The following is an 18113-nucleotide window of genomic DNA, read 5'->3' as shown; positions in this document are numbered from 1 at the left end:
AAGCAGCATTGGGTGTTATTTTGCTAGTACCAAGCCCTTATAAATTCAAAGGACAAAACCTATGTCAAATTGATTTCATATTCAATTACAAAACAACTGAAACAAACAGTTGTCTCCATGGTAACATCTTCAGGCAATAAAAAAGAAATGCCTAAATTACGTAATCGGTTGGAGGGATTAAGTTCCGGTGGTAGAGCTGCTTTCTTCTACTAGTTATTGGATACAAAGTGGGTTGGTCACACTTTAATTCATAACAATGTTTGATATGCTTATTTTTAGACCCAAGAGCCTATAGGCTTTTAGTCAGTGCCACAAATATGGCTGAGAATAAAAAAAAATAAAAAAGCAGAACAAGACAATAGAACACAAACATGATAGAAAAACCTAAAGCGAATCATCAAATGTTGTTAGCGTCAGACAAGACTCTGTAAGATGCATTATTCATGATGAAAGTTAAAGACTGAGGCAGTGACTCATCACTACAGTGGTGACCCCACTGAGATGGACATGAATTGTTATAGTCATTGCCATCCCTGGACTATAAAAAGCCTCTGACCTTTGTGAGTTGCCAAAGTCTTTCCATTTATACGCAACACTGACAGTCACTAATATTTGTTTATCCGAGTTTTTTTTTAAACATAATGTGTAAGAATGTGTCAGTTGATTTCAATTAACACCAACATTTAATATTTTTTTTTAAATAAAAATAATAATAACAATAAAAATACAACAACAACAACAACAAATAAAGTAAATTTTATCACAGGTTTTTGACAATTCTTTCCATGGTAAGCTGATCATAGATCTATGATGCCAGTTACTTCTCCACTAATGCAAATTTAATTGAGATAAATGTGAGATAAGTTAGAAGGGGATGAGTAAATTTGGACTACGAACCAACACAGGGGAGACTCAACTCAGGGAGAAGTCTTTGTCATTCTGAAACATGGACTCGAGCGGCCCTGAAGGAGAAAGGCCTGGCTTCAGGCACAGGGTTCTTTATCAGTGACAGATAAAGCCCTGAGGGTGTCCTGATTCTCCTGCATTGTACTTCGCACTGTTCCTCACACTCAATTTCTAGTTCACCAAAAATGTTACACACTTGATGACTGAATCATTTTTAGGCAAAGCGCATGATGGCAGCAAATATGAAAAAAAAAAAAAAAAACTCTTCTCCCGTTCACATATCAAAGAGTACAAGGTTTGACATACGCACAAGCTACTAGCATAGATAGGATATAATCAAAAAGTTTAACAATACAAAAAAGTGTTATTACTGCATTATGATAAATCTATGAATGTCAAGATTGTCAAGATGATATCCAAATCTAATGATACAATATTACTTCACTATTAACCTCACGTTATTGTACAAAATTTATTGCTATATTGTGGTATGGCTAAAATGCAAATAAATGTTCTAGAATTGCCCTGCTGACTCTTTAGTTCCGTCGTTAATATCACATTTCAAAGGTTAAAGGAGACTTCTAAGCGCTTCTAACAATGTCAGACCGTATTTTTTTTCCTTCTCATTTACTCCAATTTGAGAGATTTGTGCATGTTTGAGTATTTTTTATTCTCATACAACCACATATCACTGCTATTGTCAGATCCCTTACCAGCTGTAAATAAGCCCGCTCTTTAGCCACAAACCAGTTCCTGAAGGAGTTTCTTTGAGTCGGAAAATCTCACCATGTCCCAGACAGCGTTTTACACCTTCCTCGGCCCTTCAACTTTTATTCATGTCATACCCTTTAAGGACGGGGCAGTAAAACCTGTTGTGTCTGTAATTTGCCACATACCCATACAAGGACCGAGACTGTTTCACATTACCCAGCATGCTTTGAGGGGATTGTTTGGGCTTTTTGCCCTAATCCGTAAGAGTGGAGAGCGGGGATGAAATTTACAGTGTGACAGCGTTTGACAGAGATGCATCGGGCCTGAGGGAGCCCAAAGTGTTATGAAAAGCACATCATATCACTATGACAACAGGCTGTGCGTAATGCAAAGACAGATTATGCATAAGACATGTTTACTCAAAACAATAAATTCCAGAAAGCTGATTTCAACTTCAAGCTACCTCAATGGACTTTTTCTGGGGACCACACCGACTGTTCAGAAATAAAACACAGACTTGTATAATATATGATGGCACGCCAAAAACATGTGTCTTTAAGATTTTGGTAAAATGCAATTACTGCGTGTTATAAGCCTTTCCAAACTCAGCATAAGAACTAGGAACCAAGCCATGTTATGCTGCTGCTGCGAGCCAAGGCAAGTGATGAGGGAAACTGCGCTGACGTACAGGAGGAGCGGCATTGTGTGTGAAACAAAACAATTAGCATCAACAAGAATAATTCAATTTAGTTTGTGCGTGTTAAGAAAAAGCAATATGTAAACTAACCCAAAGCGTCACGTTCCTACAGCCGTCAACAAGACAAATTAACTACCGGTACTCTAAAAATAATTAATATGTCTATGAGCAAATAAAAAGTCATTATATGTGCAGCTCTAATGCAATAAGCCAGACACTTCAAAACCAACCACATTTTCAGTACAAATGTAAAATAAATAGATGTTTAGAATTGAGTATAAAGCCTTGACCAGTGTGGTGGTTTTGAACTATAATTAGTCAGTGACGTTGCCATGCTCCACACAGTCAAAGTGAGTTGTTAATCCTTTACAAGCCAGCTCACACTTTTTACAACATGGATAACAGATAGTAAACACCAGGGAGGCGCTGCACTTTAACACGTGATTAAGACAGTTATTAGAAACCCATCAGTAAAGCTTTATAGGCGATTGACACAGGACCAAGTTAGGGCTTCACATTTCTCCAGCACTTTGAGGGAAAACTATTTTTGAAGTTTTTCTTTGTTAGCAGGAATAAAAAGCCTAGTTCCTTTTTTTTTTGCACCATCCATCTATCCCCAAATCTCCTCCTCCCTCCACTCTAGTGTAACGTTCGGTCCCATAGACAGAGGTCAGACTGCTAATGGAGGACCCTGTGGCCTTGGGTGCCTCTGGAAACAAACTCCCTCTCCTCTCGCTTCGTATAAATCAGGCTGGCTTCACTGAGTGGCACAGAGCTCTGATGTATCAGCCTTGTCTCATTTCAAAGTCCAGCTAACGGCTCACACGGTTCCACGTTTACGCACTGGGCACAAGGGAGGCGAGCGAGCCGGAACCAGAGAATTACGGGAGGAAAAATATGCAGCGAGAATGAGTTTGTGTTTCAGAATGAAGGTGAAGGGAATTAGGAAAAGAGGAGTTGTCCCACAGGAGAAGGGGCCCCCTATTATAAATGTTTACTTTGCAACTATGCAGCATTAAAGCTCTCATTTTGAAGTATCTACTATAAATCACATCTTTTGTACAAAGTTGTTTTCACATGGTTCGGGATGAAAACGCTTTCAGAGCCCTCAAAGGATTTCAAGAGCAATCAAAACATAATTCTTCCATCTTGGAATACACTCGGCACAAGGTTGAGTGATTGTTGCCGTAATTGCATTTTGTGGTTTTCTTTAGCTACAGCTTACAGCAAAGCATTTCCTATACATTCCATACGGGCTTCCAGCACATACTGAATGCCTTTAAATAAAACCACTAAAAACACACCCATCATTTGGCAAAAAAAAAGGATCCTAAAAATACAATTGTGGGACACAAACTAATTGAGCATAAGGTTTATAGAATTAGTTCTCCGACCTTCATTACATAAGTGTGTGAGTCTGAGTCGAGTGATAAAGGGTCTGAACCGGGTGGAGGAGGGGCAGTTCAATATTTGTATACAATTTTACCATTTTGAGGACAAAACACTGAATTAAAACTGTATTTATGATTGTAAAGTATATATTTGCTGATCTTTTAGGTTCAGAAAATGTCTATGTATTAGAGAAACACAACACTAGAACTGTATTTGCATAAGGAGTAACACTTTGGGGTGAGTGTTTTGACTAGGTCAGTGGGCAAATTCCGACAAACGGGGGCAGTGTTTACACAAACTGTAGCGGTCTGTGACACCTTTATCATAAAAGGTGTCAAACCCTAAGCTTTTGTTTTTCAAGTTTGAAAATGTCTGGTGAAAATGTGCCGACATGTAGATTAGGGGAAGGTGACTGTAGCGACGGTGAAGGGCTCAGACAGAACCAACATTCCTCTTCATTCTGCTCGACTTTATAAATCAATGAACAACCACAACCAAACTGTGAGCTGTTCATAACCCAAACACCAGTGTCCTGAATATAAAGCTGGACATCGAGCTGGAAGATATAGATGCGTTTTATATCATTTTCATCTCATAGTGTATGTGTGTTTTTATGCATTTGTTAATTTTATTGATTGTTTTTTTAACATTTTATTTGGATATTCTGTGTTTGTTTAATCTGTATTTCGGTTTTAACAAGGTGAGTTTTTCTCTTACAAACATCAAAAAACACAAATGACCTAGAACAATATCCATTTATAAAAGCTACAAGAAAAGAAGAACGAACAGAAAATTGCAGGATAATCTTCCAAACGCTTTTATAAAAAGGGAAACATTTCGGCACATCAGAGTTCATTCACTTTCTGTGCAATACGTGAACCTTGATTTTGTATTTCTTTTCTCCTGCTGTTCTTGAACTCTGTGTCGTAACACTGACATTTCCTGGTGGGACAAAACAAAATTCTCTTATCTTAACCTAAAGGCTTGTTTTATCACATTTTGGGGGACTGCCATTATATCCAGATAATCCCCCCAAAATATAGAGATATATTAATTGTTGTCAATATTGCTAGCCCCTAACTGGACCCACCTCTGCTGGTCATTCAGGGTTAACGATCCACAACCAGAAACATGTCATAGTACATGATGTCCCAGGTGTCAGAGGCATCGTCTTGTAAACAGACCTGAAAGCAATTGTTGGATCTTATAATGACATATAAATGGAAGAGATATAAACACACGTCTTCGTATGCTGTTTGTCTGTGCCTGTTCTTATGGCAACCAGGTAAACATCAGGACATCCAATTACTGTCACTGTGATTTACCCAAGATGGATGATTAATTTTAGATTCCAGTCCAACAGGCATGTGGAGTATCAGTTTTTAAGTCTTTTGTGAACGAGGTAGATTACTTTACAAAATTGTGATTGGACAATAGGCAATTTGATGCATTTTGTGGTTTTGTGTTTATATTTGTTTGAGAGTGTGAGACCAAGCAGCTTCACACCCAGTGACACTTGAACTGTGAATAGATTTTTAAAAACCCTGCAGCTACGGAAAGGATGTAATTACAGCGTACCATTTGAGTGAAGTTAAAACATGCAAGTATTGAGTCACTATAGATGTGATTGTAATACGTAAGAGCTTTGTCATAGTGTTTGCATAAATACAATTATGAAAATTACCCTTTGCAAAGTGAAGCGCCACAGGTGTTAACGCAGGTGTTCCCCACAGGCATTCAATCTCACACGTTGTCAAAGGGAGATGGCAAAGCAAAGAAAAAGATTAAATAGCGAGCTCTATCTTGGGGACCTTTTCAGACAGCCAAACTATCACTCCCTATCAAATGACATTAAGATAATGAGCCCGAGATGGTACAAAGAGCCGCAGGTAGCAAATTAACCACCGTCTCATTTGTGCTTCCCGTGGCAGTGACGAGGGAGCAGAGGTGTGACTCGTTTACAGAATTTTTCAACACCAAATTTGTGTGTGTGGAACCTCGCGCGCTTGGCCTAACAACCCTAACGATGCAAGGCCACTGCCAAAACACGGAGCCCCTTTTAGCACCAAGGTGATAATGAATCTCACGCCCCGAGCCGCTTTAAAACACCACAGGTCTAACAGGTATGAAAGCAACGGAAAGCGTGGCTGTGTTATTTGTTACAACATGTGCTAATTTAAAGGCCGCAGCACAGCTTTTACTTGTAAACGCAGTGATTACAAGGATTAACTAACAAGAACATGCTTTTTACCTCAAATCTCTTCATATTTCAACAAAACAGCTTCAACAGCTTCCAATATAGAAATCCCGACAAGAGCAATGAGTGTTAAAAAACTAGGCTTTCAAGACCGTGGATTAAAAACGTCTCGGTTTGCTCTGGATTTATAAGACTACAGGGTTTAGTGATTGGCTTTATACAGCTCCCATTGGAACCGTAGTGCAACAGGAGGGTTTTCAAAGATTTAGTTTGTTTGCATTATTTAATTTCGATTTGCATACTATTCATACAGAACACTGATTTATTTTTTACCTAGTTTCAGGTCGAGGCGCCTCAGTGTGTTATGAGGGCCTTTTTGACTCAAGTGTCGTGTGTGCTTAGTTCCACACCATATCAGCCCTTAACCGACATGCTACTCCAAGGGGCCACTTGAAGCTATCAACAGTTTCCTTAATAGGCAAGTTCATGTTTATTCTGTCCCCACTAGTCAGTACTTCCTACGGAGAAGACAGCCTCTTCTACCTCCCATTCTCTCTTCATCAATCTCCCAGATTCCACTCAATCAATTTCTCCTCACTTCTCGTGGCCTCGGCGCTGCTCCATCATTCTCTCACAGCCCTGCTCCTTTTCGCATCACACTCTAATCTTTGGACTGAAAGGTGTTTCCTGAGGAGGCCGTGCGAGAGGACAGCCCCAGTGATGGATCGCACGACTGTGGACACTTCAGTCGGTCCTTTTTAGGCAGAGAATGGACTGGGCTGAGACGCAGCTTTGGCAGAGGCTAAGCTGTGTAATTGATCATGTTATTGTAGTTAACAGGCAGTAGTCGTGCCATGTATTACTTTTTAAACTGGGTGATCTTGTGACATTGTATACGTTATTTTTCTTCCTAAATTTGAATGAGCCAATAGAAGTTAGTAATAAGCTGTACTAATTAAAGACAAAAGTGAGCTGTGGGCGTCCATATTAATCTTGAATAAAGACCATTTAAACTACAGTATTTTTTTTTTTGTATTTTCAAACTTTGGAGATCAAGTTAAAAATAGACCTTTTTTTTTGTAGTTTAAAGACATATCTGCTGCTTACAGCGAGAACAGATGATGACTCCTGCAGGGCAATGTCCTCTTTCCTCCATTCAGCTGAGCCCCACTCTAAATGTGGAAATACATAGGAACAAGCCTTTACAGCTATTGGCATTCATTACGTCTACAAAGATACATAAAAGATGTAGACACTGCAGATGAGGCAGATAAGGCCAACTTTCCTCTTTGCTCTTCAATCATATGCATTTAGGTGCCGTGTTTGGTTACACAACAGATCCACACGAAGAATCAGACAGGAAAAGTCAATGGGGAGGAGAGCTTGTCCGACAGCTGCCTGCCTGCTTGGGTAACACTCATGTGGGACCCCCTGAGAGGAGCTCGGGATGGGGTAACGTCTGCACTACAGTTGGGAAGGCAAACTTCAAACACAATCCCGTACACCTCCGCCTCTACTGTCCCCGTCTCCCGCTGTTCGTCCTGAGCTCCGTGGGGGACCTCGAGAGACCGGCCCAGCAGTCAGTACAACATGAATCAAGTTGTCTAGCTCCAACTGCCACTATCTTCTGCTTTCAGGTGTTATTCTTCTAATACAGAGCAATCAATATTTTTTTTAGGTGACTGAATAAAAGCATGAATGTGTGGCATGAATAAACAAAGGACCTTTCCTTTTCCCAAAATGACTTAAAAAAATACTAGTTTTTGTTATGCAGAAAATCATGGGCGGCAGATGGGTTTTGTAGGAAATGCAATCATGTAGAACATAGGGTTGACAAAAGTATCGAAAATAACGTTTTAATTGATAGTAAAACTAGAAAAAAGAACTAGACAAAGAATTTATAATAAGTAAATCAAATCCCAATAACCTGACAAAATGTAACCAGTTTTACAATGACCTTGAGCATATAACTATTATTTTGAAGAAAGAATTATTATTTTGAAGAAAGAATTATTATTTTGTATTGACTATGTTTAATTAAAACCTTGGCCTAAAAAGCTTCTTTTTAAAATGATCATCGTGGTATTTAAATTAGTATCAAGAATAAAGTATATTTCTTAGTTTCAAAATGTAGTATTGTGACACTAGTAGAACATCTTGTTAAAGATAAACTACTGCCATAAACCAGTTGTTAATCTAATAATTACTTTTATTGTGACTTGGATTAATATGTGTTCCTTATGACACTGGGAGCACAGTAACTCAGCTGAGGACACGAGTGCAGCAGAGCTCCTCAGAGGCTCACATACGCTTGGCCTGATGACAGACAACCTGTCATCTCCAATCGCTGAGCACTCATGTTGGAGCGGCGACACCTCCACTGTGCTCTGTGTTGGTGCCCCCCTGGTGTCCCACTGCCGCCACAGTCCCACTGCAGCAGTTACTTCAGCTCTACAGAACAAACACAGAAATCGGTCTGTCCCAAAAGCATGCACTTTAGACAGTTATGTCTAATTAGATAAAAGTATAAAAGCTTTCATTTAGTACTACAAGAAGGGAAAATCAGCAAACATATGGTTTGATATCTTTAAAATTTGGGTCTTGTTGACAAACTTGTGAGACTAAGATAGCCAAAAGTCAGCAGTACAGATACACGTGATAGAAGACATAGAACAGGGGGCAAAAAAGGGCATCAGGGCTCAGCTGTGGACCTCCCATTCACGGCCAATATTATATAGAGAGTCATATAGCTAAGGAAATATAAAATAATTCATTTTGCATTAGAACTGGATCAAAATGCCATAGTAAACACAAAAAACTCCCAATCCCGAGTGAAAACATCAAATATGTGACGCCTTCAGACCTACTTTTTGAGCTGGTGTGGAGGTTTGGGGGCTGGTGAGGATGACCTCTTATTGTTGGATGCTCCCTTTGTGGTCACTTCTCACTGTACTGAGGAGAGTAAAAGAAAGGACTGCTCTAACAGTCGGTCATGCCCCACTGCCCCTGGCAACAACAGGTCCGGAGGACGCAGACCTGCCTGGCCTATATTGGCTTGGCTCGCAGTCTGCGTCAGCGGCACTAGCCCCCTGTCAGCTGTCCCATTCAGAGCTGGACTGGCCCTTTATTAAAGCTTTGAAGATTGTTGGACAAAGGGAAGTCCTATGTTTAGATTATAGAATGTAAGCAACTGGTTTTCTGCTTGGGCAACACAAGACAAAGAGCCTTCTTCTGAATACAGAGAGGAAGCTGTGGAGACGGACTGGGAGTGAGCGGCCTGCAAGTTGTGAAGATGGATAGAAAATTACAGAGATCTGGCAGGTGCTTGTGGCTAGAACACTGAAGTGTAGTACGCAATTACTATCACAGGTGTTCTGGTTCCCCAATGATTTATATTAATCCCACAAAGCCAAGTCATCTATTATAATTAGAGGATCAAGTTAGAGCCAGCTTAATACCTGATACAACGGGACACACCGAATTGTAGACTTTGGAGTTGTGGCAACTTGTGGACATCAACAATCTTATCAAATCTGGCCAAATGCTGTCAGTCTGACAGCATTCTGACATAGTCTATTGACAGTGACTGACGTGGATGCCCTTTCTGTAGGTGTTGTTCAGTGACAGTCGGATACAAACTTTCTCGTACCTGGTCATGGCTAGCTTGGAGGGTGCTCCCGGTGCCGTGGAAAGTCATCTGCACAGGGGAGAGGGTCAGGTAGGTCACAAACTCCTTGCCACTCTGTGCATCACTGTACTGCACCTGCAGGGCACAGAACATTATACAAAACATGTCAATACATAAATATCTGAATGAATCTAAATGGCAAAATAAGGAGAGCGACAGGCCAATCAACTTTTCACTTGAACATCTTCGGAAATGGATGGCTGGAGACTAAATCTTCCACCACTAATTGCCACAAGGAGCATTTGTGGACAATTACCCAACATAGAGCAATGGCAACAAAGACGGGTGAGCATATTGGTGTGTCTGTGTGATTTTAAAAGAAGGGGGCACCCAAGAGGTAACTGTGACATCACTAGTGACCCTTCATCACAGAAAGGTTAACTCTGCAGGCATTCCTAAACGCTCTGCAATCAGGACTGTTATGACATGATGCTCTTCTGGGACGCTTGCTCCTTTGAGCCAAAAGCTGTGGTAACATTGGCTGCCTCTTTGTCCTACTTCTCACTGGCACACGCATACTCCATACTGGAGTATGCGTGTGCATTTGCATGAGTATAAGTGTGCACCATACATGTCCAGGGCCAGCTGAAGAAAGCATTACAAATGGTGCATATAAGCAACACTGTGAATTTTATTTGTATTTTTATGTCAATTATCTAATAAGTGGCTTTTGACATGTCTCTTCTGATGTTGCCATGGTGAACCAGTTACAGTGATTTGGCATGGTTAAGCCAAGTGAGTTTCCTGAGCAGTCACACACACAGACCAGTGTCTGTGCTCAGGTCCTTTAAAGTGGTCCTTAAAATGCGCCACTTTAATCCGAGAACTGCTACTAGCCTGGTGACACAACGGGAAAGTGATATCACAAACCAAAAATGACCATCATGTGCATATTTTTTAGCAGAATAAGAATAAACAATGTTTGGTAGTTACAAAACCTCGTCTTCCTTTCAGCATGTTTGTTTGTATGCGTCTGTGAGTGCAGGCATTCAAACAGGCCTAACGAATCATCCCAGGTTCCAACTCAGAAAATGGCCTCTAATCCACTTCCTTTAGAGACAAAGACAGAAGAAAGTTATGCAAGGCCTGCGATTGATCGGCGGCACTAATGTGGAACGACCTCTGACATCTGGCTTCTCAATGGCTGGATGGCTCTCTGCAAATGCTTCTCTTCACTGGAACAAACAGGAACATGCACAAACTAAAAGCATCCTCAACTCAGAGCAAACAGGACCATCAAAACAATCTGTATTGGACATATATATTACCTATAATAGACGCAAGCAAACCAAACGGAAGCACATTGATATGAATAGAATACTGATTAAACAAACTATATTTAGAGCAGTCATTCTGAGAACCCTTAAAGCAACAATAATACATGCCTAATTTGGTAAGGCACTGAAAATAACCACTCAGAGGTTGATTTCACACAAAAGCAAGTACAGTCCAATTACAGGCAAACTGAACAAAAATAACCCCAGAAGACTGGTGATAAAGCCAATAAACACTTGAATCTTTGTTGGTGAGAAGCAATTAGAGCCACAAAGTGAGCCTCTTAAGAGGGGACTCAGGGTCAAGAGCTGTTTAACCAGACTGTTAATATGCCCTTCACTTGTGCCGAGGACCATCGACCCGGGACAAACAAAACCTCCGTTTTAGAAGCCTGGACTGGGCTATGTCAGAACCAAACAAGTGCTGAACAACGAGAATAAATCACTTCCTCCAGACCTTTTAACCAGTAAGTAGCCAAATTTCTAAATATAACCCATTTAATTGGTGCTTGAAGTTGGCCTACAAGGTCTGCAAATAGAATGCATTATTGCTAGTATCACTATTGATACGTCATTATTAATGCTACTGGTAACACAAAATAAATAAGGTTGCTCTGCATATTGAAATTAAGGTGGGGATTTTGAGTTTTTTTATTTATAAATATACATTTTGGTTAAAAAAAAAAAAAAAACATCAGTGGGATTTTCCAAACAGCGCAGACGGCGGATAAGCAAGAACACACACCAGTGGGCCACCGTGTGAGCAGACGAGCCGCGCGCCAAGCTAGCACAGCACTCAGGCTGATTTATACCACCAACAAAACTGTTTTCATAGATTGTGTCTCCTCATGCCACAAAGTGCAGCTGCAAGCCATCATAAGTCCCGCAAAAATCAAGTGAGCTCCCCATAAATTTACTTTTCAACACAAACTCTAAAATAAACATAGGGCTGGACATTTTGATCATGTATGAAAGCAATACCAGCAATTCAATGTTTCAAGTGAGTGCACAGTTGGCATTGAATAAGGGGTAGACACCAGAGTACCGAGAATTGCACAAGGTGTAGTCGGCAGCGTTTGAAGAGGGTTTTCTGATACTGCCAAAGAAGGAAGCACAGAGAGAAGAATAAACAGCGCAAAAGTGTGAGAAATCCTGGGAACTGTATGACTGGACATCAACAGCTGACACATGCCAAGGATAGTGTTCTCATTTACACAGGATTTCCAGTTGAGAAGGGACCTCACCGCTTCAATTCTCTTTAAATCCACCTCCTGCATCAAGTCTTCCCAGCTCAGATAAGACTAATCGTCTGAGGGCTGAGGGACGAGGTGAGGATTTGGCAGGTGGACAGAGCTGATGAAGAGATACACAACATCTTTTCACATGCATACTTGGGTCCTTAAACAATCCAGGTGCTAAACTGTGCGTGCAAACTAAAGAATAGCATGTGCACGTTGTGGCTGTGTTGCATGTGATTTAGTATTTGGAAAGTGCATGTATTATTTGAATGAGTATATTTAAAGTGGGTTAATACTGTGCGTGCCTCTGCTGCTGCTGCTTCTATAATAATATAATTTAGTGCCTATTAGATTCAGAATTGCAAAAATACTGTAAAAACTGTTTTTTAAAATCTTGATACAAACTGAATGAATAAAGTACATAGAAATACATTGGCCCCATCTGAGATCTAACACAGAACTCATGCAATCTTTGATCAGGAGGAATTTTTACAGTTCTGTCCTTTTCTAACCTCCAGTGGTTGCAAAGTATATTCTGGCTCTATTCTGTAAAAGTCAAGAATCATACTCAATCATCCTCAAACATATTTTTCTTTTGTTATATAAATATAGTTGGATAAAAATCCCATTGACACCAAACAACAAACCAATCCAAACCATGAGCCCCTTGGCAGAAACACTTCACTTACAGAATATGTATGGGAAAACAGAGGAAAAAACTCACACAAAGCCATATCATACTGAAACTGTCTAGTAATAATCCATGAAGTTATGACTCTTGTAAAACAACTTTTCCTCACAATAATTAAGTCATATTGTCCACTGCAAAAAAACAACACTTGTACAATGATTACTTGGTACAGCTTATACAGAAAAGGTGTTACAATTATAATACCTGCCAGTTGTGAAGAAATGCTACCTTTGTGTTTAAAAGTAAGAGGAACATTTCTTTCAGTAATTCTTGCTTTTGTCAGTAAAGTGACTGATCAATTTGGAAAGGCTTTATGTTTAACATGCTCAACAATCAAATGATAAACACTTCACATTATAGTTGAGTTTAAACTTTACACATTTAGTTACACAGTGAACCATTTTTAAAGTTTGCCTCAATTGAAATGGGACCAAATCATCACATTTTCATTAGTGAACCATTTCCCCTATTAAATTGCCCTGTCACTTTGCAGTGATCTGAAATTGTGGATGTCTTTGATGACTGCATTAAGTGATGCGATGGCAGAAGGGCTGGCCAGCTGGAGCGAGCAGCAGGAACGTTCAAAGAATGCAAACAGGAAGGCAATGACAGGGGTTGCGCCGTGGAGAACCTGGAACTTCAAATACACCTCAACATCAGTCCATGTGTTGTCTATTACCTCCTGCTTTTGTTTCTACCTCACCTCCAGAACACATGCCCTCTATGGAAACAAATTAATAGAAAATACTCCCCACAAACAAAGAGTTAAGAGCCAGCATCTTCTCTCAAACTAGCGCGAGTACAGCAAGTGGACTGCTATTCATCCAGTCACAACTCCCACCAGAGGCAATTTTCCGATCAAATCGAAAACAAAGACTAAACAGGTACAAGCGGGACTTTGTGGATGAAACCAAAACTATATGCGTTTACCTTGGATAATACAAAAGCAACAAGATTAAAAACAAGATGCTTGCAAAACAATTTAAATACATTTAGGACATGTATCTCACATAAAAAGCAGGTGAGGTTTTGAAATATATTGGATAAAAGATTTAGCTGAGGTAAATATATTTTCACAAAGCGGTAAATTCATTAAAAGCCTAGAAGACTAAGGTAATGAACACGTAATTGAGTCCTAACCAGGGGCTGCTGCTGTGAGACTGGGTTTGGCAGCATAACTCTCTCAAGTTACAGTTTCAGGAAGGCTAAGCACAATAACAAAGACCTTTCAAAAGAACCCTCAGCAGGTTAAAATAAAATGTTTTTGCTCAACTGATCAAAAGCAGCCGTTGTTATCTCAGGGCAGGTTTGCACCGCAGACTGTCCACCAATGATCAGTACTGACACAGGCCCATGTTTGCCTGGACACAGAGACATGCTAAATAATAACAATATGTGTCCGAGTGGCACCTGTGAGTGTCAGAAATCCCAAATCCGCCAATAAGACCAAGAATCAAGAGAAAGTACTGAATGTGTTTCTGTACACTCCTCATTTGTCAATGTCAGCAAGTTTGAATATAAAACTAGACTTTCTCATGCGGTTTCTAAACACACTGTGGTTGAGACCCTGGTTGACCAACACCACAACCATCATAGCAACAAAGCAGAGAAGATAATTACTGTGTATGCATGGTCATGCTCACACTGGCACTGCCATTTCTGTCCACAAAAAGTGTATTATTCAATCAATGAAATTAGTGCTACATCTATATCAGTAGATATAGCACAAATTATGTGTTGTGTTGTTAAAACAAAGCAAATTTAATATTATGTAATATCACCCAAGTGTCAAGTGTAGACCTAAGTGCAGAACATCTCCGTCTCACCTGGAAGCCCTGGATGCGGGCCAGGTAGTCCAGCTGCTGCGCAGGCTGCACAGACACACCACACGGCAGCGAGGAACCCTTCCCCATAAGGGGGAGGGAGCCCTCCGCTGTAGGAGACTGGCCGTTGAGGAGCAACTCCCGGGCCATGGCAGCGGTCGGGCAGGGGGACGCGTTCCCATAGTAGGGAGTGTGTCCTGGAGGCAGCGGGCCCATGTCTTTGGACGTCATGTAGTTGACCGAGCCACTGTTATTGGGGACAGTGCCACCTCCCTGCTTCCTGCTGGCCTCCATCTCCTGGTACACATCAGGGCTGAGGTGAAGAAGACCTTTCTGAGCTGCAGAACATAAAAATAATCCACATAAGTAGACCGTCTTTAGCAGCTGTTTAAGGGTGTGTATGTGTGTTATATAATATAATATTATATATAATATTATATATATTATATAATATATAAATTATATATATATATATATATATATATTATATAATATATAAATTATATATATATATTATATAATATATATATATATATATATAATATCTAATATATATATATATATATATATATATATATAATATTTCATTCTATTCTCGTAAATTCCCAAACAATTTTGTGTGCCAGGGCGTGCTATGGGCCGCACACAGATGCGTTGGCTTCCAGAGTGGCATTCCTTCAGTGAACGTAGATGACAGTTTCATGTGATTTGGCTGCACTAGCACTATCAAAGTGTTTGCTGGGAAACACTCACACACAGCTCCTTTCTTTTTTCTCTGAAACACAAACACTCAAACGAAGGATCTACCAATATCAACAGAACCGCTATGACTTCATCATGCGCTTGATGGGAAGCAGTGCCGTCAGTAAAGCAGCATCTTTACTTCAAAAGGGAGGCTTACATTCAGATACCAGTGATATTTCACTGGAGTCAAGTGAAATGGTGGGGCACCTAACAATTTTACTAACCCGTTAAGCCAAGAGCTCCCCCTGCATTCCGATGTGTTGGTCTTTAGGTGCTCTTTAATATGGAGAAGAAGGGTACAAATGATCAAATAGAGCACAAGTATAGCTCTTTCAGCATATAAGTTTTTACCTGGAAATGCAACAATGTCCAACTTGGACCTAAATATGATTTGTATGGGACATTTTAAGTTTTCTCAAAATTCATTATAAAAATAAAGGTCAGCCATTAATGATAGCACATACACACACCAAACTTTACTATCTAAATAAGATTTTGCCGGATGACATCACATTGTTGACATCACTTCACTAAATAAGATATCTAAAATCCTCTCAGGAATCATTTTGGTATCTAGCGTGTCAACAAAAATGAAGCAGGGAATTTACAGATAAAATGCCTTAAACGTTAATGATGAAAAACCTGTAATACAGCTTTTATTACATTTATGAATGTAAAGCACAGAAGAAATTTCATATTGTAAACCATAAGACTTTTCTTATTGCAGTGTCTCACCTTAAGGACGGAGAACGAAAGAGCCAAAATTTAAAAACTAATTAGTCGGCGTGAGGAAATTAGCCATTACAATTTAAAGGCAGATGTGTCTAAAGCGCTTTCAGTCACTGGAGACACAGGTCCAGCTGTGAGTGTGGCTGTTGTTCATGCGAGTGTGTACAGCTGGAGAAACGCCGGAGCAGGCCCAAAACTGACAGGCCACTTCCTGTTTGAGTTACCATCGCACACAAAACATATTCTATACTTTATTCTTAGCTATCCGTAGTGTCAGTTTTCTGGGAACCTGCAGACAGCTATTCGCATTAAGAACAAGGAAACTTTCTTTCCAGCAAAAGCTTAAGGAAATGGCTATCAAATCCAAACAAACCGACTCTTGCCAGGAATGACAACTTGTGGGAGCGTTTCCCTCCCGACTCCCAATGATGACAACTTTAATATGAATTTACACAAGAAAGACTCGCAGGCCTGTAGTAATAAAAAAAAGGAAAGGTGTTAGCCAGCATGACGTTAGCGGAGTACACAGTTATTTGGACGCAGTTTGGCCTGAATGTAATCTGTTTGAGTGGACTGTATGTGCAAGAATGTATATCAAAAAAGGGGAATTGTGAAATAGTCTTTAATAAAAATGGCAAAAGTTACATTTCAAAGACTGCATTGTGGTGGGTTAAGGTTATTTTATCAGTGAGGTCCCACTCAGAGTTTGAGTCCAGTGGACCAGGGGAGCTCTGGAGCGAAGCCAGAGCCATGCATGAGACTGATCGAAAACAGACAGCACCCAGGCCCGCCACTATAAATCACTAGTGTGGAGCAAGAGCCTCACATAGCTCACACACATGGACCCGGAGCACACACGAGACACATGCGAGCACACACACATCCACAGCGGGAAATGAAATGTGGCAACACGACTGAAAAGGCCCGCTGCAGTACCCATGGGAATAAAAGAAGAAAAATCACAGCGCTCACTGCTTTTATTAGTGCCTGGTCACCTTATTTGTTGCGGGCTTGCATCCTTCAGCGCACATGGAGCCGAGGACAAGGGAAGATACAAAAGCACACACAAAAGCAGTGCATGACATTATTCAAAGTATGAATCTGGAATAAAGTGGCAAATCACTTTCATTATGGATTAAATGGAGTGCTAAAATGGATATAACGGGTCAACCAGTTTCACCAGTTTAACAGTAGTGTCCTTTACACATGTTCCTCTTGTGTTACATACTTAATAGAGTCTATTAAAGATGTTTATGGTCCCAATGGTCGTTCAAAAAGGGCTCAAGAAACTGTAATATTAGAACATTGGTTCTCCAGGGCGGTCGTGAGGCACCGAGCGGGGGTTACCAAATGATTTCAAGACTAAAAGACAAAAAATTATGACTCCGTGTTTAATCCATTTTTAAAACTGCAAAAAGTTATGTTTTGGTAAAATGATGTCAAACAACTAAAGTAAACCCATTTTGCAGTGGGGGTTCTGGGTCGGTTGCATTGTTATTTGGGGGGTCCCAGTTTGAAAAGTCTGGGAACCCCTGTATTAGAGGATCATTAACATGACTAAGTGACTACAGTAAGTGATCAAAATGTAGCTTTACGAATATAGCTTCAACATTAAAATAATCGATTAGGGAACTGAATGTCATATGACAAGAACATTGTGTGAAAATAGATATTCTCTGTACTTTTGTCTGCCACCTGCTTGTTTCCATGGAGATGTCACTGCTTTGCCTAGAATGTTTCACCATAATGGCCTAAAACATATCCATCTCCAAGGGGACAAGATGACGGCACCAAGTCAGATTGCTGGACGCATCTGTGGAGAGGCGACCCCTATCACAGTAACAATGTTTTTAAAGGTGCTTTTGGGCAGTTAAACACGAAGTTAAACACGAAGGAGCAGCTTTGGCTTAGATTATAGCTCAAATTTGCTGTGGCAAGATTTACCGTATTTCTATACAGCGTTGCATTATTTTTCACCAATTGATCTTGTATTGATAATGGGAGAGAGTCACCACTGCACAAA

General features: G+C 40.2%; 1 protein-coding gene across 2 annotated transcripts in view; it reads right to left on the bottom strand.

The window, feature by feature from the left end:
* Nucleotides 1-18113, bottom strand: part of stau2 (staufen double-stranded RNA binding protein 2) — a 48818-nt gene that overhangs the window by 6746 nt on the left and 23959 nt on the right. The window contains exons 12-14 of one of the 2 annotated variants that reach the window (XM_072450738.1): nucleotides 14621-14955; nucleotides 9553-9666; nucleotides 8077-8354 (exon numbers count right to left, since the gene is read on the bottom strand). In XM_072450738.1, coding sequence (XP_072306839.1) covers nucleotides 8349-8354; nucleotides 9553-9666; nucleotides 14621-14955 — 455 coding nt within the window. In that variant the 3' untranslated portion in view covers nucleotides 8077-8348. Of the gene's footprint in view, nucleotides 1-8076; nucleotides 8355-9552; nucleotides 9667-14620; nucleotides 14956-18113 lie in introns of those variants that run through there. The other variant, XM_072450737.1, reaches the window with a different exon arrangement.

Source organism: Eucyclogobius newberryi, unplaced genomic scaffold (assembly GCF_026437365.1).
Source record: "Eucyclogobius newberryi isolate DKJ021-1_F unplaced genomic scaffold, fEucNew1.0.hap1 SCAF_18, whole genome shotgun sequence".
NCBI classification, from domain to species: Eukaryota; Metazoa; Chordata; class Actinopteri; order Gobiiformes; family Gobiidae; genus Eucyclogobius; species Eucyclogobius newberryi.
Note: the sequence above shows the minus strand (reverse complement) of the source record. Positions and strands in the feature narration are given on the sequence as shown.